The following is a 21,982-nucleotide window of genomic DNA, read 5'->3' on the forward strand; positions in this document are numbered from 1 at the left end:
CACACTCCCTAACTCCTGGTAATCACTGATCTTTTTACTGTCTTCATAGTTTTGCCTTTTCCAGAATGTCATATAGTTAGAATCATATAGTACACAGTCTTTTCAGATTGGCTTCTTTCACTTAGTGGTGTGTATTTAAGTTTCCTCAATGTTTTTTCATGGCCTGGTAGCTCATTTCTTTTTAGTGCTGAATAATGTTCCATTGTTTGGATGTGGGTTTACTTTTTGGACTTAATACATTCATTTCCTGTTATAGGTTCTTGTATAGTCCACCTGTTTCCATATGTTGTACACTGATACCTCTAAGTCCAGAATATGATCTTTCCCCTTCTCCTGACTTGGTGTTGCTATCTGCCAGCTATAGATCCCAGCATTTAGGCCGTAAGACCTAGTCTGGGCATCTGCTTACTTATACTTACCGGAGGTACCCCAGCACCTGTGGTGGGGTTTGCTTCTGCAGAGGTTGGATCCTAGCTCAGCCCCCACATTCCTCATCCAGGACCTCTAATTGGATTGCAGGGTGGATAAGCAGCTGATTACAGTATCTTATCCGGGCCTCTCTCAACCATTTTGGTGGAGGATAGTGAACCCCTTTGTGCTTCCTCTGCTCCAGAACATCTGGTTACTGTTTAGGGGCTGCTGGGTGATTTATGGTCAGTCTGTTGGTGGTTTAATGCTGTGGCAGCGCCTCTTGTTCCACCTTTGTCTCTTGAAGCCTTTTCTCCACTTTTCAGGGTTGAGGGAGGCAGCACACAAACCACATTTAGGAAATGTAAAATTGTCCTTGCTGTCTAGGAATAGCCCTTTTCTGAAAACTTCTTAGGTGCCTCAAATGAAGATAGGAGTCTGGCTGCAATTCCAGGACTCTGCTAATTTTAGGGTCCAGTGTGACAAAGAACTTTCGATCAGAACTGTCTTGTGTTCTTTAATTGGAAGATAAATAGCAAATATTTAGTGAACAAAATTTCTAGATACCTGATGCAGAATAACCATGAAATACATTTACTCCCACTGTATGAAGGCCTGGGAGGCAGCAGGTTGCCCAGCCTAGCCCACTTTGGCTCTTGAGCTGATAGTGATTTTGAGAAAGGGCAAGGCTTTTTACTCACTATAAACTCACTGTTCAGAATGAAGTAAAACCTTATTATCCTGTACTAATTAGGGTGTGGTGTATCTGGCACAAAAGAAGCCTGAATTACAGAAGATTTTATTATTTTCTAATAGTTATTGAAAAGTTTAGGTGTCTTGGGAACTTGTTTAAATGCCTAGATAAAAATTGTAATGGCATAAATGCTAATAAAACCGTGCCTTTTTTTTCTTTTACTTTTCATTATTTGTATTTTCATTTTCAGTTGTTGGAGAATTGTTTCATTATTTAGTTGCACAATCTCCAAGAATTTTCAGAGGTTTTATTCTATAATTGTTACAGATTATTAGGGCTTTACCATAGAGAAAAAACAGTCATTGAGCATGAACCCTGTACCAGGCATGGGTTGCTAGATTCATGATGTGTAACCTTGGAAGATGGGGCTATGACAGTGGTAATAATGCCTAATATTTATTGAGTCATCACTGCATGCCAGGCTAAGGGTTGTATACACATTGTATGATTTAATTCTTTCAACAGTGATTCTAGAAGCAGGCACTAGTGTTTCCATTTTAGAGCTGAGGATGCACACATAGGAAGGTAGTAGTAGTAATAAGTGACAGAGACAGAGCTGAATCAAAACTAGTTGGGTACTTTTCTCACTACCCCAGACTATACTTCCTGTATTGTCAGTGTCTGACTGGTACTGTATTAATACATACACTGTGAAGGTCCAGAATGTTTTTTGAGTCATCTAAGAATAATAACCCTGAAAAAGTGTCTACCATTCAGTGGGTTCCTCATCTTTAGATGTGAGCCTTTCTGGGATATATTGCCCTTGTTGGATCAATTTTTTGTATCTAGTTTTGACTTAGGAATTAAAAATTCTTTTTGTAAAGCTCTTTAGGTGGATGAATAAAAGTGCTTAGTTTTTGAAAGATTTAAGAGAAGCATTTTGAGTAGTAAGTACAAGCAATGCTGAAGAAAGACTAAAGAAATTATGAAAAAAAATTTCAAGAAAGCAGACCTTTTTTTTTTTTTTTAAATATATTTTATTGATTTTTCACAGAGAGGAAGGGAGAGAGATAGAGAGTTAGAAACATCGATGAGAGAGGAACATCAATCAGCTGCCTCCTGCACATCTCCCACTGGGGGATGTGCCCGCAACCCAGGTACATGCCCTTGACCGGAATCGAACCTGGGACCTTTCAGTCCGCAAGCCGACGCTCTACCCACTGAGCCAAACCGGTTTCGGCTAGAAAGCAGACCTTTTTAAAAAACAAACACACACAGGGAATAAGGACTGCAGAGAGAAATAAGAGGTCCTTGGGAGGGGAGTTTTCATGCTTGGAAATAGAGAAACATGAACATAAAACAGCATCTGGCCGAAACCGATTTGGCTCAGTGGATAGAGTGTCGGCCTGCGGACTGAAAGGTCCTAGGTTCGATTCCGGTCAAGGGCATGTACCTTGGTTGCGGGCACATCCCCAGTAGGAGATGTGCAGGAGGCAGCTGATCCATGTTTTTCTCTCATCGATGTTTCTAACTATCTCTCTCCCTTCCTCTCTGTAAAAAATCAGCAAAATGTATTTTTTTAAAAAAGCAGCATCTGAACTCATGAATAGTTTTATTTCTCACACTACCATTTCTCATTCTACATTATGCCATTTAATCAACCATGGGATAGAGATTCACTGATATTGAGGTGTAGTTGAAGAGTGAAATAGACCTGACTGGTCTCTAAGAGGATAAAGCAGGTATAAAGTAAAAAGTAGAACAATGTAACATTTCAAGATAATTCATTATTGAAGTTTGTTTTCTTTGTTTCTGTCTTAAGTAGTAATAAATATTAACATTATCACTTTATGTGTTTGACTAGACAAGTAACTTGTTAAAGTTGATAGTGTGTATCCTTTGTAACTCTGGCACTCTTCTCTGTAATTCATTCACTCATTCAGCATATGGATGTTTGTTGTGGGCCTAATATATGCCAGGCATTTTAGGCTAAGCAATGGGTAGTTAGGATCCCTGCTTTCTTGGTGCTTACAGCCTCATCATTTATAACAGGAAGTTGATCGTATGATTTTAAGACTCACTCACTATGTCTATAGAGTACAGAAGAATTCATGCTTCTGGCTAATAGAAGGTGTGATAAACTGGTCTGTACATACTTTGACAGAAAAAATCAGTTCTATCAATAAAGAGAACTTGGGGCTCCAAATGCAATTCAAAGAAAAAAAATGCATGGTGTTATGACAGAAGAGATGTTAGAAACCTGAAGAAAGATATGTTTTGTGGATGATTTGTTTAGCTGACACATTTGAAAATTTTTTCAAACAAAACTATTATCAAATGTTATTGTTTGGACAGATTGATTCTCAAAAGCTGTTTTCCAGAGTACTTGAGAGCAGCCGTTCACTCCTTACTTAAGGTGAAATACTGATTTATGATGATGATGTATAAGAATGGATTTAGAACATGTGTGGAATACCATTTGTCTTTCAGTGTTCAGAAGTAATGGTTACCTGGAACAAAGTTTCTGGGTCCAGCCTAGAAGTGAAATACACCTTGTGATCATGTGTGATGAAGACCTCCTGTTTCCCAAAGCAGGCCCAGTTTGGTTGTGACTTTCTCCTTCCTAAGCTACTATTGTGGTTGCCCCAGTCTTGTGTGAGTGTGAGACTGGAAAGCTAATAACTTGGTTTCTCTCAAATCAGCTTAATGAAAGGAACCAATTCTGGGGTTGGCAGCTGGGAAGCCCCAAAAGAGAAAATTCTTGCCCCCAGCTATGAAAGTATGACAGACTTTTTTGCTGTTTGCTGTATGACAGTCTCCTGCTAAGAGTGAACAACCCCTAGAAAGCAGGGTGCCCACGAATCTTGTTCAGCCTCAGCTTTGCTCTCTCCTGGTCTCCTAGGCCCCCTGGTGACTTGGCAGGGAGAAAGGAATTTACCTAGGATTGGAAATGGTAGTGCTCAATCTTGAATCACAGGAATTTCCCATGATTCAGATTGCTTTTACCCAACCTGGGTGTTGGGACACTAGTATGTAGAAAGCATAGCTGTGTTATGTTGTAATATCCTGACTTTCCTTCTTCAGTCTCCTTTGTCAGTGTTTTGAAGTAGAGAACAGGGAAAAATGGTGACAGTATAATGGTGAAAAGCAGGGTAATGGTATGGGTATGGATATGCCTTCCACAAACCCTACACAACCTGTCTTGTCTTTCTAAAAGCCACACCTTATATATTTGGTTGTATACATGTTCATATATGCTTGGACTGGTAGGTGAGGACATGAGTAGAATTAGTCAATCTTCCTGTACCCAAACAGTTGTGAGATGTGTCTGTATTGAAACAGAGTGAGAAAAAGAAGTCAAGGTAGACAAAATGTGGCAGGCCAATAAAAAAAACAAAACTAAACGAAAACATGAGCCCTGCTACAACTGCAAAAGTTGTATGTACATTTGGACTAGAATTGGAATAAACCACACACACACACAAATGTAAATTTGAGAGTGAGAAGGTTGAAGAGTGAATTTTTAAAGGTAAGACATTTTAAAGTTTTTGTGCAAGATAGAATAAGCTAACCTGTATCTGACACAAAGTGTTCAGTCCAGCATTCATTGTGTAACCCTGGGATACTGTTGTCCCTGTTTTACAGATGAGGGAATTAAGACTCGAGATTAAGTAATTTGTCCAAGGACCCGGGGGTAATTGATTCGACCAGGATTTAAACTCATGTGTTCTAATTCCAAGTGTTCTTTTTCCGATTTCTACGCTGGACTAGGGTGCCTGATGCTGACACTGCCATGTTTACTAACTCTTCTCTTGGGTGTACCTGCTGCTGTCCTGGCCTGGACACTCTTTCCTAGGAACACCGCTTCAGGGTACTTGGAAGAGCCAGTCAGGGGAACTTTAGGCACCAGCTGTTCATCTCCTCCTTGAAAACAGGAAGAAAACCCAATCTTTGTTATAATGGCTCCTGCTTTCTGGTTTAGATGAAGTTTCATTTTCATGTTCTTAGATGGAGCATTGCATTAAAAAAAAATTTTTTTTTTTTTTGAAGAGTACTAAGTAAAAATGTGTGCGTGTGTGGGCAAAACCTGGAAGGCAATAAACAAAAATGTTAGTTATGTTGGAGGCTTGTTTTTACTTATGTCATGTGCTTTTTGTATCTGGAGACACTTGTGAATCTCCAGATTCAGGACAACACAATAGCATAAAAGCTATGAAATGGAAGCCACAAAATCATGTTGAGACACAGAAGCAGGGTAATGACCAGCAGCAAGGCCTAGTTAGTGGTTCTTTCTCAGAGCTGTCTGCTGTCTCCAGGATCAACTCCTGTTGTCCTGTAACCATGAGGAATCAACCCCAAATTGAGGGACATTCTATAAATAGCTGTCTTGTACTCTGTCTTTAGTCTGAGAAACCTTTCTATATGAAAAGAGAAGAAAAAGACATGATAACTAAGTGCACTGGGATCCTGAATTGGGTCTTGGATTAGGAAAGTAAATGTGATGAAGGGCATTATTGGGATAACTGGCCAAATCTGAGTAAGGGCGATAAATACATTAAGTACTATATCAATGTTAAATTTCCTGAAGTTGATAAATGTACTATGTTTATGTAAAAGGGTGTTCTGAGGAGATGCAGAAGCAAGTACTTTGGAGGAAAGGATCATACTGTCTGCAGCTTACTCTCACGGGTTCTGAAGAAACAGTGTGTGTGTGTGTGTGTGTGTACACTCTATCCAGGTCTAATTCCTTACAGCCAGGCAGGAAGAAATACATGTGTGGTAGAGATGGTTTACTAGGCATGTATGTACAGAGAACTGTAGAGCCTGAAAAGAGACGCCTGGCCAGTTTTGCAGGGGTAGCCTAAAAAATGTCTTCATAGTCACTTAGACTAATCCTAGTGAGGGTTTGGGGGTGAGGTTTTCTAGTGAGGAGCGCATTTAGAAGAAAGATTGCTCATGCATGTGAGAGCTCATTGTGTTATGGCTGGAAGGGCTGAGACATGGCCATGTTCTGATGACCTTGTACATCTTACAGAGGAGTTTGAGTTACATCCGTAGACATGATGGAGATAATCAAGATGCCTTCAGCTGCGAGGTAATATTAAACTCCAGCTAGAACGACTTAAATGATAGGAAATGTATTTTCTCACGTAACAAGAAGTGTGGCTCTTTCCTGACCTGGTAGGGTAGAAGGCACCATCATGGGAGTCAACATCTACCACAACAAAGACCGAAAGGTTCAGTGCGAGGAACCCAAGAGCCAAGACATCTACCTCAGGCTGTTGGTCAAGCTATACAGGTTTCTGGCCAGTTTCAAACCAACTCCACCTTCAAGTGGTGCTGAAGAGGGTGTTCATGAGTTGTACCAACCGGACTCCTCTGTCTCTTTCCCAGATGGTCCGGAATTTGAAGCTTCCTGGCCAGGAGGGCAAAACCACAGTGGATGTAGGGACTAAAACCTATGATGTGTGTGTTCAGGAGGTGTCCAGACTGGAGGCGTATGCACTTCGAGTGAGCAGCTGCTCCTAGAATCACTTCCTCAAGGCTGGGGGCAAGATCCTCACCTTTGACCAGCTGGCCCTGGACTCCTCCCAAGGGATGTGGTCTTGTCTTCCTTCTGGTTCTTGCAAGGGCCTCAGAGTGTACAGGCATTTTGGCAAGGCCCCAGGAATCCCTCACAGCCACACCAAACCCTACGTACAATGCAAGGGCCGGAAGTTTGAACACGCAAAAGGCTGACGGGCTAGCCATGGGCACAGAAAATGAACCCCAGATCCTACCTTGTTATTAAAAAGATTCTGGATGCTGGGGGAAGGAGGGCATGAAGATAGGAAAGTTCCAGGGTTAGATAATTCAGCTCAGAGGTGGCTTTATGAACCCAGGTGTTTGCATTTTTTTTTTGCTGCATCCATCCTTAGTGTGTGAATGGTGTCTCTGCTCCTGGTTGAAGAGAGTTGCCACAGTTCCGTAATGAAGTCTAGTGATAGGGGAATCTCTTTCTGAGCATTCCTTATTAGAAAGGAAAGCCTTTTCCAGAATTGTCTTGGCCAACTTGCCTTTAATTCCCTTAGCCAGGATTGTGTCACCTGCAAGGAGATGATTGTGGTGTTTGGCTTCTCCAGTGGCTCTCCCTCCTGTGGCTAAAAGGTGTTGCCCTTCCTGAGAAGAACCTCAGAGGAGCTAGCCAAAAGAGGTTGTTGTGTAAGCAGCCTCCAGGGTCTGTCACCATTGAGAAAAAAAATTTCTATAAGTGAATGGTGGGAAGAGGAGTGGCTGCTAAGTTAAAAAAAAAAAAAAGCCACATGCACTCATCCCCTTGACCCCTTTATCAGGACAACTCTTTATTTCTGGCATATTACTCTCCAGCCACTGCCCAGATGCACATACTTTAGTTCTAATCTTATTCTAGGTGTCATTTTGCATACAGTTTCCATTGGTATGTTTTTATACACCATATAAACATTTTTCTACATTATATAGTCTTTCTAATTATTCTAATGTATAATGTTTTTCATATTTTATAGCAATTTATTAAACTTACTATTGGACAATAGTAATAACAAAAGCTAATACTTACTGAGCACTTATACATTTATTCATTTAGTCCTCACAGCATTTCTATTGGGGTATGATGGCCATTTGTTACCCCAGCTTCCAGGGAAGAAAACTGAGGCTCAGAAAGTCTAAGTAACTCACGTGCGGTCACACAGGTGCTTAGCGGGAGCTAGCAGCAGAGCTGGAGTTCAGATGCAGGCAGTCTGGTCTGTAGCCATCAGCTTAAACTATCTCTGGATATTGGTACCCCTTTTTTGATGTTAATACTATGATGAACATATTTCTACATATCTTGTCCTTGCACATGCATGCATAGCCAGGTTGTGGGTTGAAGAATGCATGGTCAGTGAGGGACTCGAGATGACATATATAGACCACATGTTAGAGAAATGTTACTTTGAGAAAGGGCCAGAAAAAAGGAGTTGCTTTCACTCCTTATGTTCAATTTACCAGGAAGGATGATCTAATTTTTTTTTACTGTTTAAATCTTTCTTTGTGATACCTGCTTTTGTCCTTTGTGCATTTGGGAGTCAGGGTGCCTCTCATATTAATGTATGATTGACATTAACCCCTTTCATATGATACAAATAGTAAGCTCCTGTTTTATTTTCTTAAATTATTTTTGGTTTCTATATATGTATTTATTATTTTCTATAGCTTCAACATTTTGAGGACTCTCATGTTCTGTTAAGGCTAGTTTTTTAAATATATAACTTACCTTTTAAATATGTAATTACTTTACATATTTAGGTTAGGCTTTACTTTAATTTTCCCAAATTGCTGTTTATCTAATCTAATGCCTAATTGCTTTTTACACAATACAGTCTTAAAAGCATTTTTACCTTATAATTCAGTTTTTTTTAACTCTCCATTGTTTTCCTCTAATTTGTTTATGTGTTTGTCCCCATAACACATGATTTAATTTTGTTTGAAAATATGATCAAATCTAATAGGGCTAACTCTATTATCATCTCTGTTTAACTTTATCTTTTTCAGAACTTGAAAAAAATTTTCATGTTTTATTTTTCCAAATTAACTTTCAAATCATTTTGACATTACTCTTAAGACATGCTGGTGTTGTGTGTTACATATGCCTCTTTAGGTTAAGCTCATAGTAGCATATGACAGTTGGAGAGCTATTATGGTTACTTAGTTTCTCACTTTCATTTCTGTTTAATTTCTAGATTTTGGACCATTGTTTGACTTGGAAAATGATCTTCCTGATGAGCTGATCCCCAATGGAGAATTAGGCCTTTTAAACAGTGGGAACCTTGTTCCAGATGCTGCTTCCAAACATAAACAACTGTCGGAGCTTCTGCGCGGAGGCAGCGGCTCTAGTATCAACCCAGGAATAGGAAATGTGAGCGCCAGCAGCCCTGTGCAGCAAGGCCTTGGTGGCCAGGCTCAAGGGCAGCCGAACAATGCGAACATGGCCAATCTGGGTACTATGGGCAAGAGCCCTCTGAACCAGGGAGATTCTTCAGCCCCCAGCCTGCCCAAGCAGGCAGCCAGCACCTCTGGGCCCACTCCCCCTGCTTCCCAACCACTGAATCCGCAAGCACAAAAACAAGTGGGACTGGTAACCAGCAGCCCTGCCACGCCGCAAACAGGACCTGGGATCTGCATGAATGCTAACTTTAACCAGACCCACCCAGGCCTCCTCAATAGTAACTCTGGCCATAGTTTATTGAACCAGGCCCAGCAGGGGCAGGCGCAAGTCATGAATGGATCTCTGGGGACTGCTGGCAGAGGAAGGGGAGCTGGAATACCCTACCCTGCTCCAACCATGCAGGGGCCCACAAGCAGCGTTCTGGCTGAGACGTTAACACAGGTTTCGCCACAAATTCCCAGTCACGCGGGACTGAACACAGCACAGGCAGGAGGCATGACCAAGGTAAGTGAGCATCAGTGCTTTGAATGCTTCCTAGTAATTGGTGTCTGCCCCCTCCAAGTAACCTGGTAAGATGGCGCCATGTGGAAAGTCTCCTTCAGGCTTTCTTCTGGCCCCGCCTACTTGGAAGAAACAGATTTGGTATCTGGAGTCTTTCCAGGATAAAGATCTCTGCTCCATGTTTTTAAAGGGGGAATTCTTAAAGGAATAAAAAGTTGAATAGCATGCACATCAGGCATTTTAAAACATAGGGAATGTGTTCGAACTGATTGCCAGTTTTCAACCTCTAAAGAAAATGTGTGGAAATAGGACCACATGGTTGAAAGAGGCAACTTCTGCTGAGAATCCGTTTGTATCAGTGAATCTGATAAAGGCTGTTTTACCCAGCTAGCCGAGTTTTTCCTCTATTTACCCTTTCCTTTTTACAACCACCTGATAAAGTGTCTATTGTCACTGTGTCTATTGTACCAACAAAAAAGTTGTGTTCCAAGCTGGTCAGCTACTTGCCATGGTTAACAGGGAAGAAGTACCAGAGCCAGGGGGGCAGTGCAGTCTCTTGGGTACCAGAGGAAATTCAAAGTTCTAGTTCTCAAAGTGGGCTCCCCATCAATATCATCTGGGAGCTAGTTTGAAGTATATAGCTGCTGACTCAGAAAAAGAGGGTGGGCCCAGCACTCCAGGCTTTAAGAGGTCTCTATGTTATTTCAAGGCCTGGGCAAGGTTGAGAGCTCTGCTGTAAGGAAAGGCCTAGGCTGGGGTTTGTAGCTGCCAGCCTTACAACTGATGTGTAGAGTAGGAACCAAACTTGGATAATAGGGGAGGCAAATGCCCAGATAGATATGAGAGACCTGGAAAAGATTGAAGTTCACAAGGGAAGAAGAATGCCAGCTAAACCCCAGTGAAGGAACAAATGCCCGTAGGAGCTCTGAGACAAAGGCTTCTGAACTACAGCCACCAGGGCATCTACTTCAAGCAATATTTGGTACAGCAAATTCCAGAATAGAAAAATGGTTTGGGCTGTTCTTTGGATTTGATTAATCCCATATAAGGAAAAGGGAGAAATTAGAATAGAACGCAATTTCCCCACAAGGTTGATTTTGAGCATCAGGTGACGGATATGAAGTCCTGTGACTATCTTAGGTAAGGAGCAGAATTTTTTTTTTTAAACTTAAGAAACAAACGTGAAGTAATTCCCAACATCGAAATTGCAGTTATCTCTTGAAAATTAGCAAAAGATAATGTGAACTTAAACTTTAGTTATTCCTGGCATTTGAAGAGGGGTCTGTGTATGCACGTGCCTTTTAGAGTTGGGCTGAGAAGGGATTTCTGATGGGTTTGGGATTCTTGGATAGATTGATGTTTGTTCCTTCTTAATCCACTCATCATTACAATCCATACTACCCAGTTAAAAAAAGCTTTTTATTTTGGAGAATTTAAATCATATACAAAAGTAGTCATAGTAGCATAGTGCAGGACTTCTCATTCTTTTTGGTCTTGGATTCCTGAATAATCTTAAAAATTATTGAGGGCCTTAAGGAAATTTCTTTAAAATGTGGATTATATCTGTCAATATTTGCCACACTGGATACTAAAAACAGACTTTTAAAACACAAGTATATATTCCATTAGCCATCAAGCACGGTGACATCACATGTCACAGAACCTCTGGAAAACAACTCTGTTCTTATGAGAGAATGAAGGTGAAAAAAACAAAAAATGTCTTAGTATTTCATGAAAACAGTTTTGGGCCTCTGACCATACTTAGCCATTGACAATATGTATTCCTAAAAGTTAACAGTTTTGGGCCTCTGACCATACTTAGCCATTGACAATATTTATTCCTAAAAGTTAGACTTGGCATACCCAAACATAAGTGCCATTCTCACTTGTAAATGCATGAATAGTTTCTTCGAGATGTCAAATGTCCACTAAATATTCACATTTCCAGTGGTCTCCTTTGTCATAATATTTTTCAGATTATTTTTGAAAATTGAATAACCCATATTTCAGTCAATTGATAGGACTACTAAGAATCTATTAATCTCTAAGAGCCTTACATTTTATTTGTTGAAGAATCTGATGGTTTTGCTTGTTCTGGGGAGTTTCCTGCAGTCTGGGCTTTGTGATTTCATTTTTGCCACTTAATGTCCCTGTTTACCCAGGTTTTTCATTCTGTTTTGGGATTCTTTCCTTTGTACAGAGTGACCTTTCTTTCAAAAATACTTTGTAAGTGTTCACTATGTGGAAAGTAAGTTACATTAGTGTTGTGAGGGTAGTCCTCTCTATTGCCTGTAGGTATCCCAAAGAGGCCTATGGTGAAGAAAGGGCAGGGACTGTCATTTTTGAAAGATTGTCATGGGACAAAAGAATTAATAGTGGTGGGCAAATAGTAAGAACAAGAGACAAGTTCATTTTAAACTATTCTCTATAACAGCAGTTTTCAACCTGTGGGTCGCGACCCCTTTGGGGGTTGAATGACCCTTTCAAGGGTTGCCTAAGACCATTAGAAAACACATATATAATTACATATTGCTTTTGTGATTAATCACTATGCTTTAATTATGTTCAATTTGTAACAATGAAATTGGGGTCACCACAACATGAGGAACTGTATTAAAGGGTCGCGGCATTAGGAAGGTTGAGAACCACTGCTCTATCCTATCTAATAAAAGAGAAACATGGTAATTAGCGTACGACCGCTACCCTTCCCATTGGCTAATCAGGGCGATATGCAAATTAACTGCCAGCCAAGATGGCCGCCGGCAGCCAGGCAGCTTAAACTGAACATGAGGCTTGCTTGCTTCAGTGACGGAGGACTGCAACGTTCCCCGCCTGCCTTGCCGGCCTCTGAGCTTGCAGTTTGAAACATTGTAACAAATATAGAAGCTAAACCAGGGGTGGGCAAACTTTTTGACTCAAGGGCCACAATGGGTTCTTAAACTGGACCGGAGGGCCGGAACAAAAGCATGGATGGAGTGTTTGTGTGAACTAATATAAATTCAAAGTAAACATCATTACATAAAAGGGTACAGTCTTTTATTTCAATAGTTTTATTCATTTCAAGCAGGCCAGATCTTGCCCGCGGGCCGTAGTTTGCCCACGGCTGGGGTAGAGCCATAACCTCCCCATTGGCCCTGCCCTGAATGTGAGAGTGGCGGTGCCCCAACCCCCTGATCGGCCCTGCTCTGTGGGTGACGGGGCGGTGCCCCAACTCCCCTATCGGCCCTACTCTGTGTGTGACAGGGGGGAGCTCCTCAACCCCCTGATGGGCCCTGCTCTGTGCGTGACAGGGGGGAGCTCCCCAACCCCCTGATGGGCCCTGCTCTGTGTGTGACGGGGTGGCGCCGCAACCTCCCCATCGACCCTGCCTTGAGTGTGACAGGGGGCGGTGTCCCAACCCACCAATCGGCCCTACCCTGAGCATGACTGAGGGTGGCATCGCAACCTCCCAATCCGCCCTGCTCTGTGCATGACAGGGGGCAGCGCCCCAACTCCCCAATCGACCCTGCTCTGAGCCCGGCCAGGGGCTGCACCTGGGGATTAGGCCTGCCCTCTGCCACCCAGGAGCAGGCCTAAGCCAGCAGGTTGTTATCTCCCGAGGGGTCCCAGACTGCGAGAGGGCACAGGCTGGGCTGAGGGACCCCCCTCCCCCCCAGTGCACAAATTTTTGTGCACCGGGCCTCTAGTAATATAATAATAGTAGAGCCAACTAAGATTTTAAAATGCATATGGGGAAAAGAAACTTTTTTCAAAGATAATTTTGTTTTAAGATTATTACACAGGAAATGCATGTTTTCTATCTATACTAATAAAAGGGTAATATGCTAATTAGACTGGATAGACCGGATGTCTTCCAGATGTCCTTCCGGACAAAGCTGTAGCAGCTGCGAGGGCTGAGGAGAGCTGCCTGAGGAGGGCCGGCAGCTGCAGTGGCGGGCAGTGGCAGCAGCAGCGGGGTGATGGGGGTGGCGCCTTCCCCTGATGGGCCTGGCCACCTCCCACAGAGGGAGGCCAGATGGGGAGCGGGCCTAAGCTGTCAGTAGGACATCCCCTGAGGGCTCCCGGACTGTGAGGTGGCAGGCTGGGCTGAGGGACCCCGTGCCCCTCCCCCCCAGTGCACGAATTTTTGTGTACCAGGCCTCTAGTAAATTAATAACTACATCTATGTATATTTATTAACACACATCTTTTAAAATACCAAATGGAACCAAACTATATAAGCACCTTGCCGTTTTACCTAACAGCATACATATAACATATATTCATATATCCATATGTCAGTGCACACAAAATTTTTCTCCTACTGATAGAAAAGTATTCTATATAATAAAAGTGTAATATGCTAGGTGTCCAACTGATCAGTTGACTGTTTGACCACTTGACCAGTCGCTATGATGCTCACTGACCACCAGGGGCAGACGCTCAGACTGGTAGGTTAGCTTGCTGCTGGGGTCTGGCCAATCAGGACTGAGCGAGAGGACTAGACGTGCCCTGGAGCCCTCCCACGGCCCCTCCCAGGCCCCGATCGGCCCCAATCAGCCCCAATTGCCAGCCAGGCCAAGAGACCCCACCCGTGCACGTATTGTGCACCGGGCCTCTGGTTTCAGGTTTCATTATATGATGCAACGTAATTTGTTTATCTACTCCTCTGTGGTGAACATTTGTACTGTTTTTTACTTAATTCATTCAGAAAATGTTGCAATGAATATATCCTTGTTTAGGCATATCCACATACATTATGGGGTAGATTCTGAAAAGTGCAGTTAACGAAGACTTTGTTAAAAGTTTTGTTTTTAGAAAGTAATCATACACATGGTTTAATAACAAACACTCCCCTCTCCCCCCAATAGCATTTAAGAGTAGGAACTGATAAGTTAATCTCTCTTATTGAGGATCGAGTCTTCAACCCAGGCATGTGTCCTGACTGGGAATTGAACCCATGACCTCCTGATTCATAGGTCGACGCTTAACCACTGAGCCATGCTGGCCTGGTGAAAAGTTAATCTCTCTTAATTCTTGATTTTTGGTTCTCTCAAATTCTTTCACCAAACACAACTGCTATTTCTTATCTATCCTTCAAGAAGTGGTCTGTTCATAGTGAGGTGAATGTGTAGATATTGCTCTTAAACATAAAGAGTAGTGTATAATAACCTATCTCTACCTCCTTCCCTCCTCTCTCTGTGTATGTGTATGCACCTCCTTCCTACCATTTAACAATGTAAAATGGAAGTTATTCCACATTAGATAGACCTCTCAGTCCTTTTTAGTAGATGTGATGCAGTAGTAGTTTCTGATTTGGGTATATCATCATTTGTAGGACTAGTGTCCTATTGGCTGGACACTTAGGTTTATTTCCAGTGTTTCTCTGTTTTGACAGTTTTGATTTGTATTTACATCTTTGTACATCTGAGTGACTATTTCTGCTGGATAAGTTCTTGGGAGTAAAATTTCTGGATTAAAGGATATTGACATTTAAAAAAATCATAGGTATTGCCAAACACTCTCCAAAAACATTGCGCATATTACACTTTCACCAGCAGCAAATGAGTCCCTGTCCCCCCAGTTCTCACCAACAGTGATATCATTCTTTACTGATTTGCCATTCTCTTAGGCAAATTGTCTCAAATAAAATGTCTCTTCATAAGTTCATGGGCATTTGTATTTTGCTATTGATCACATTCTTTGTTTTTCTGATACATTATTTCCCATTTTTTGTTGTTGGTTTAGACAGCAGTGATGGCGAACCTATGACACACGTGTCAGAGGTGACACGCGAACTCATTTTTTTGGTTGATTTTTCTTTGTTAAGTGACATTTAAATATATAAAATAAATATCAAAAATATAAATCTTTGTTATACTATGGTTGCAAATATCAAAAAATTTCTGTATCTGACACGGCACCAGAGTTAACCCAGAGTTAAGTTAGGGTTTTTCAAAATGCTGACACGCCAAGCTCAAAAGGTTCGCCATCACTGGTTTAGAGTCTTAATATTCTTTGTATGGTAAAGGTTTAAGCCTTTTAATAAATGCAAATTCTCCCTCCTTTTTTTATTTGCTCAAGTCGTTTTGCTAGGAATATTGGCCACACAGCTTTACAATGGGATAGTTCTTATGATAGATGTGCTTTTTACCAAATACAGTGAAACCTTGGTTCTCAAACTTAATTCATTGTAGAAGACTGTTCAAGAAGTGATTTGTTTGAAAGTCAAATAATTTTTTTCTATTACAAATAATGTAAATTGAATTAACCCGTTCCAGACCCCCAAATGATTCCCTATTTTAACCTTTCTTATAAAACAGTAGTGTTTAATCTATAAACAAATACTTCTTAAATTTATATCGAATCACCCCACTACTAGCCTTAAATGAATCACTATTAGCGCTCCTTTCAGAGGTGTCTTTCAGGAGGCCAGTATGCTGCATGGATGCTTTTTCACATCACTGCCTCTGAAATATGTCGCCATCTAACTGCTTTTTGTTTATCCAATCAACAACAGTTTTTCTACCTCTTCAGTTGCCTGTGATTATTGTTTCTTTCACACCCTTAGCCACATTAGCACACTTGATGGCCTCTTTATGTTTTAAAATTGTGCTAATCATTGATTTAGCCAACAACAAAAGCATTCTCTCCTTTTTTGTTGCCTGAGTGATGCTTTTTGTCATGCTGAGGTATCAGCAATGAAAGGGTTGTCAGGTCAAAAACAAGTTTTGGTAGACTGCTGAGCCATTTTTTCTGTGAACTTGATGGAGAACTGAATTGTTCCAGATGGGAGACTTTCGAGAACCGAGGTTTGACTATAGCTGTTTCTTGTTTTTATAGAAATAGGCTTATCTATTTTTTTCCTTTATGGCTTCTAAGTTTTATGTCATGTTTAAAGATTATGAACTATTTTTGTGTATTTTTCCCCTCATACCTTGGATCTTTAACTCAGAATTTATTTTGGTTTCAGTGAGTTACAAAGATCTAGCTGTATAATTTTTTTCCAATTGTTAGTTATCCCAGTACCATTTATTTAGGTATTGCTAATCCAGCTTTTCTCCCACTAATATGACACACTATTTTGGTATATTTTATTTAGTTTTCACATATGGAAGGTTTGGGCCTAATTTTGGACTTTTGGTTTCATTGCTCTTTGCTTATTCTGTGCTAAAAGGTTATCATCCTACCTGTATAATGAGTTTAATATATAATGGAGCTAGTTGCCTTTTATTCTTTTTCAAATATTCAGTATTTTATTTACCATTCCTCTAAAATACTCTTCCAGATGTATGGGTCTTAACCCTGTCTACACATCAGAATTACTTGCACATCAAAATGTAATGCCTGAGCCTGGCCGGCATAGCTCAGAGGTTGAGCGTCGACCTATGAACCTGGAGGTCAGGTTCAATTCTCATTTAGGACACATGCCCAGGTTGCAGGCTCGATCCCCAGTGTGGGCCATATAGGAGGCAGCCCGATCAATGGTTCTCTCTCATTTATGTTTCTATCTCTCTCTTTCTCAATCAATAAAAATATATTTTAAAAAAAATTATGATGCCTGAGCCCTAATCAGTTAGGTCCAGTGGATAGAGCATCGGCCTGCAGACTGAAGGGTCCAGGTTCAATTCTGGTCAAGAGCACGGACCTTGGTTCCAGGCTTAATCCCTGGCCCTGGCACATGCGGGAGGCAATCAGTCGATGTGTCTCTCTCACATTGATGTTTCTCTCTCTGTGTCTCTTCTCCTCCCTTCCACTCTCCCTAAAAATCAATGGAAAAATATCCTTGTGTGAGGATTAAAAAAAAAAAATGTGATGGCCGAATCCACTGCAAACCAACTAAGTTAGAATCTCTGGGTTATGGCATGAACATTAATATAGTTTGTAGTTCTTCATGATTAGTTTCTCATGGCAGCCACGGCTGAGAACTTACTGTTTCAGATAAACTTGAGGACTGTTTTTCAAATCCTTTAAAACAAACAAATAAAATTCATAGGAGTGTATTAAACTTTATAAATCACTTACAGTGAAATTTGACATTTTAGCAATTTTGTAGCTTCCTGAGTTATCTTATTGTATACATGCAAGTTGTCTTTTCATGGAGTCTCTTAAGTTGCTGAGAAGTATAGTATAGTTTTCTTTATATAGGCAATTCACCTTTCTTATTAAGATTATTCCTAGATGTAGTAATGAATTTATTATTGCTATTGGGAATGAATTTTTCTATTTCATCACCTAACTTACTATCTGTATATATAAAAGGCTATTATGCTAAGTGTCTGACCGTCCGACCAGTCACTATGACGCACACTGACCACCAGGGGGGAGACGCTCAACGCAGGAGCTGCCATGATGAGCACAGAGAAATAGCGCCGCAGACCTGGTGCCCATAAAGCAACACTCTGCCTGTCTGCCTGATCGCCTCTAACTGCTCACCTGCCTGCTTGATCTCCCCTAACCACTGGCTTGCCTGCCTGCCTAATCGCCCCTAACTGCTCGCCTGCCTGATCACCCCTAACCACCTCTGCCTTGGCCCCCACCGCTGCAGCTTCATCTGGAAGGTCGTCTGGAAGGACATCTGGAATGACATCTGGAAGGTCGTTCAGCTTTCCAGTCTAATTCGCATATTACGCTTTTATTATTATAGACAATATGAGGTTTGGTTTGCAGTCATTTAAAATTGGGGAATAATCTATTCATTTATAAGATGAATTTTATCAAATTCCCTTTTGCTGATATCTGTGGTGATTACCCTGTGATTTTTCTCCTATCTTTTATATATGTGATAGATTATCACAATAGGTTTCCTAGCATCAAATTGAATCATCTCTGTGCTTGTGAAATTGAAAGTTTAGTGTAGTGCTGAGTTTTATTTGCTTGTCTTTCATTTAGAAGCTTTGCTTCTCAATAACCAATAATGAGGTTGATCCATAGTGCTTTTCTGTGTGTTGTCTGGTTTTGATATCAGTGTTATGTTAACTTGATCAAAGAGTTTGGAAGCCTGTCACATCTGTGCTCTGGAATGTTTTTGCATTTCAGTGATCTTTTCCTTGAAGAATTGAGAGACTTCACCTGTACAACTATATGGGCTTGAAGCTTTTTTTCCTAGGAAGTAACTTAAGATCTTTGACAATAATACTCTTGCTATTTTCTGTAAATATTGACCTTTTGAACTTTATGTCTTTTGGGTCAATATATTTTTCTTTTAAAAAAGTCTAAATTTACTTTTAGAGAAAAGCTGAAAATATTTAACTCTTTTACTCATTAAAAATATAAAGTGGTTACTATGTACTACTATTCCTATGTGGCAGGTTAAGAAATGGAAGCACACAGAATGGAGGAAAGTTAAATAACCTTCCCATGATCACACAGCCAGTAGGTGGCACAACCAGGATTGGCTCTCTCACAGTTTGGCTAAGGGTCTCTTTCAGACTTTCTGGATATTTGATTATTTCCTCTTGCTCATTCCTAATTTTGTGTGACTCTTAAAATAGAAAACAAAATTATTTCTCTATTTCAGCAGTAGCAAAATCTGATATGTTATATACTTTGTGGTAACATATTCTATTGAAAATAACCCACACATATATATTATTTTTATTTTTAAAATTAATTTCAGGGAGGAAGGGAGAGTGAGCGAGAGAGAGAAACATCGATAATGAGAGAGAATCACTGATCGGCTGCCTCCTGCATACCTCACACTGGAGACCAAACCTGCAACCCGGGCATGTGTCATGACCGGGAATTGAATCGTGATCTCCTGATTCATAGGTCGACACTCAGTCACTGAGCTACACCAGCTGGGCAGAAGAAAAGCAAAAAAGATACATTTAAGTGGGATTTACTAGCCATACAAACAATCACATTATTCTCCTGGGTACAGGTGTTGAGAAGTGTTACTCCTCACAGAGAAGGTGGAAGAGGGAAGCCAAAAGCTGGTAAATTGAAGATGATGTGTGATATCTGGCCAAAGAGTTCAGAATCTTTCTAAGGTTGATAAAAATGTGCTTTTGAAGCCTTAGAAATGCTTTTAGTCCTTTCTTACAAATAAAAATATGACAAGGGACTAAAATAGTTTGTACAGTAAGCCTTCTTTACAGGGGGTTAGATTAGTGCTTATTTTGTGATAAGGTTTTTGAAACTTTCTGTTTTAGAAAGTGGTCAGAAAACAGAGAGCTTATTTTTGCTTGGAGCTCTCCCTAACGGGTAAATGTGTGTGTATTTTAAGGTTTTGATTTAGATCCAGACACTCTGGACCCAGTCAACTAACACTGTAGTCAGATAGGTTAAAGCAGTAGCTCTCAGATTTGAGTGTCCAGAAGAATCACTGCAGGCTTGTTAACTCAGAATTCTGGGCCCCTCCTCAGAGTTGTTGATTCAGCGGATTTGGGCTATGGCCTGAGAATTTGTATTTCTTGCCAGCTACCTGGTGACCCTAGTTGTGCTGGTCATAGACTAGTCTCTGTAAACCTGTATGCTGACAGAATGGATTAGCCAGAATATAGTCAGTAAAGAATTAGTAGAGCCATGTACCATCAGTCATTAAAAGAATGCATGACTCATCTACTTTCTCTATTTTGGAATGATAATTGGACATTTTTATCTACACTAATAAAAGAGAAACATGGTAATTGGCGTACGACCGCTACCCTTTTCATTGGCTAATCAGCGAGATATGCAAAATAACTGTCAGCCAAGATGGCGGCCGGCAGCCAGGCAGCTTGAAACTAACATGAGGCTTGCTTGCCTCAGTGACGGAGGAGGAGGATCGTTGGAGGACGTTCCCTGCCTGCTTCCCTGCCTGCGGCTGCAGGCCTCTGAGCGGGCAGTTTGAGAAACATTGTAACAAATACCGCTGGACTTCATCCAGCAGATTCGAAACATTGTAAGCAAAGGCCAGAAACCTACTTTCAGCCGCGGAGGCCTAAGAGCTGGAGCCAAGCCTCAAGGTAAAGCTAGCCCAGAATAAAAAAAGAAAAAAAGGAGTGGTTGGGAACTTCAGTCACTCCCAGCCTGAAAACAGCCCTCAGCCCCTCACCCAGACTGGCCAGGCACCCCAGTGGGGACCCCCACCCTGATCCAGGACACCCTTCAGGGCAAACCAGCCGGCCCCACCCATGCACCAGGCCTCTACCCTATATAGTAAAAGGGTAATATGCCTCTCGGCACCGGGATCAGCATGACAGGGGGCAGCGCCCAAACCCCCTGATCGCCCTGCGGCTCTGTGTGTGACAGGGGGCGGGGCCCCAACCCCCTGAGCAGCCCTGCTCTGTGCCTGACAGGGGGGAGCTCCCCAACCGCCCCCCCCCCCACGGGCCCTGCTCTGTGTGTGATGGGGTAGAGCCATAACCTCCCCATCGGCCCTGCCCTGAGTGTGAGAGTGGCGGCGCCCCAACCCCCTGATCGGCCCTGCTCTGTGGGTGATAGAGGGCGGTGTCCCAACCCCCTGATTGGCCCTGCTCTGTGCGTGACAGGGGGTGGCGCCGCAACCCCCCCCATCGACCCTGCCTTGAGTGTGACAGGGGACAGTGCCCCAACCCCCCAATTGGCCCTACCCTGAGTGTGACTGAGGGTGGCATCACAACCTCCCAATCTGCCCTGCTCTGTGCATGATGGGGCGGTGCCCCAACTCCCCAATCGGCCCTGCTCTGAGCCTGACCAGGGGCTGCACCTAGGGATTGGGCCTGCCCTCTGCCACCTGGGAGCAGGCCTAAGCCAGCAGGTCGTTATCTCCCGAGGGGTCCCAGACTGCGAGAGGGCACAGGCCGGGCTGAGGGACCCCCCCTCCCCCCCCCCCCCGAGTGCACAAATTTTTGTGCACCGAGCCTCTAGTATTTAATAACAAAGATAAATAATACTGTACATTTGTCTAATGCTTTTCTCTTTTTCATGTAATATCATCTCTTCTGATCCTTAAACGAATGCAAAGAAAACAAGGGAATGTTATATTAAGTAAATCTTAATTTGGACTTTGAAAAAGGTCACAATGGAAATAAATGGGTTTGTCTATAGAATGAAAAGACTGAAAGCTTTGAATTACTACAGTGTGCTGTGAGATTTATATAGCTTCTGTAGGCACAGGTTTTTGGTAGAAATATTAAGCAGTCTTGTACTAACTAGCTCATTACTGTGACTTTAATGGAAGTTGATCATAGTTGTCCTTTAGAATATGTGATTCAGGGTGCACCTAACTTCACATGATAATTATCCATGAATTTGTTTCATTAAAAAAAAATTTTAGTTAGTGAAATTATATGATATAATGAGATAATATATAACTGGGTATTGTCAGTAGTAGTAATAGTAGTAGTAGTAGCAGCAGAGACTGCCTTCCCCAGATGCAGTACATTTAAGTGCTTAAAAACAGAGCTTGGGTTGTATGCATGCATATAAGCATAACCAATGGACATAAGACACTGGGGGATAGGGGAGGCTGGGGGACTGTCTAGGGCGGG

The 21,982-nt window shown here is 41.8% G+C and overlaps 1 protein-coding gene and 1 pseudogene across 3 annotated transcripts in view; both read left to right on the forward strand.

Annotated features, from left to right (window-relative positions):
- CREBBP (CREB binding lysine acetyltransferase) overlaps nucleotides 1-21,982 on the forward strand; it is a gene marked incomplete at its 5' end in the record, with an annotated part of 167,738 nt that overhangs the window by 15,883 nt on the left and 129,873 nt on the right. For both annotated transcript variants that reach the window (XM_081089219.1, XM_081089220.1), the window contains one exon: nucleotides 8,842-9,551. In XM_081089219.1, coding sequence (XP_080945345.1) covers nucleotides 8,842-9,551 — 710 coding nt within the window. The remainder of the gene's footprint in view (nucleotides 1-8,841; nucleotides 9,552-21,982) is intronic.
- Nucleotides 6,261-6,868, forward strand: LOC308518083 (large ribosomal subunit protein eL18-like; annotated as a pseudogene). Its single transcript has one exon. The product of its transcript is annotated as a large ribosomal subunit protein eL18-like (transcript).

This window comes from Myotis nattereri (assembly GCF_964212035.1).
Source record: "Myotis nattereri genome assembly, chromosome: 4".
Taxonomy (NCBI): domain Eukaryota; kingdom Metazoa; phylum Chordata; class Mammalia; order Chiroptera; family Vespertilionidae; genus Myotis; species Myotis nattereri.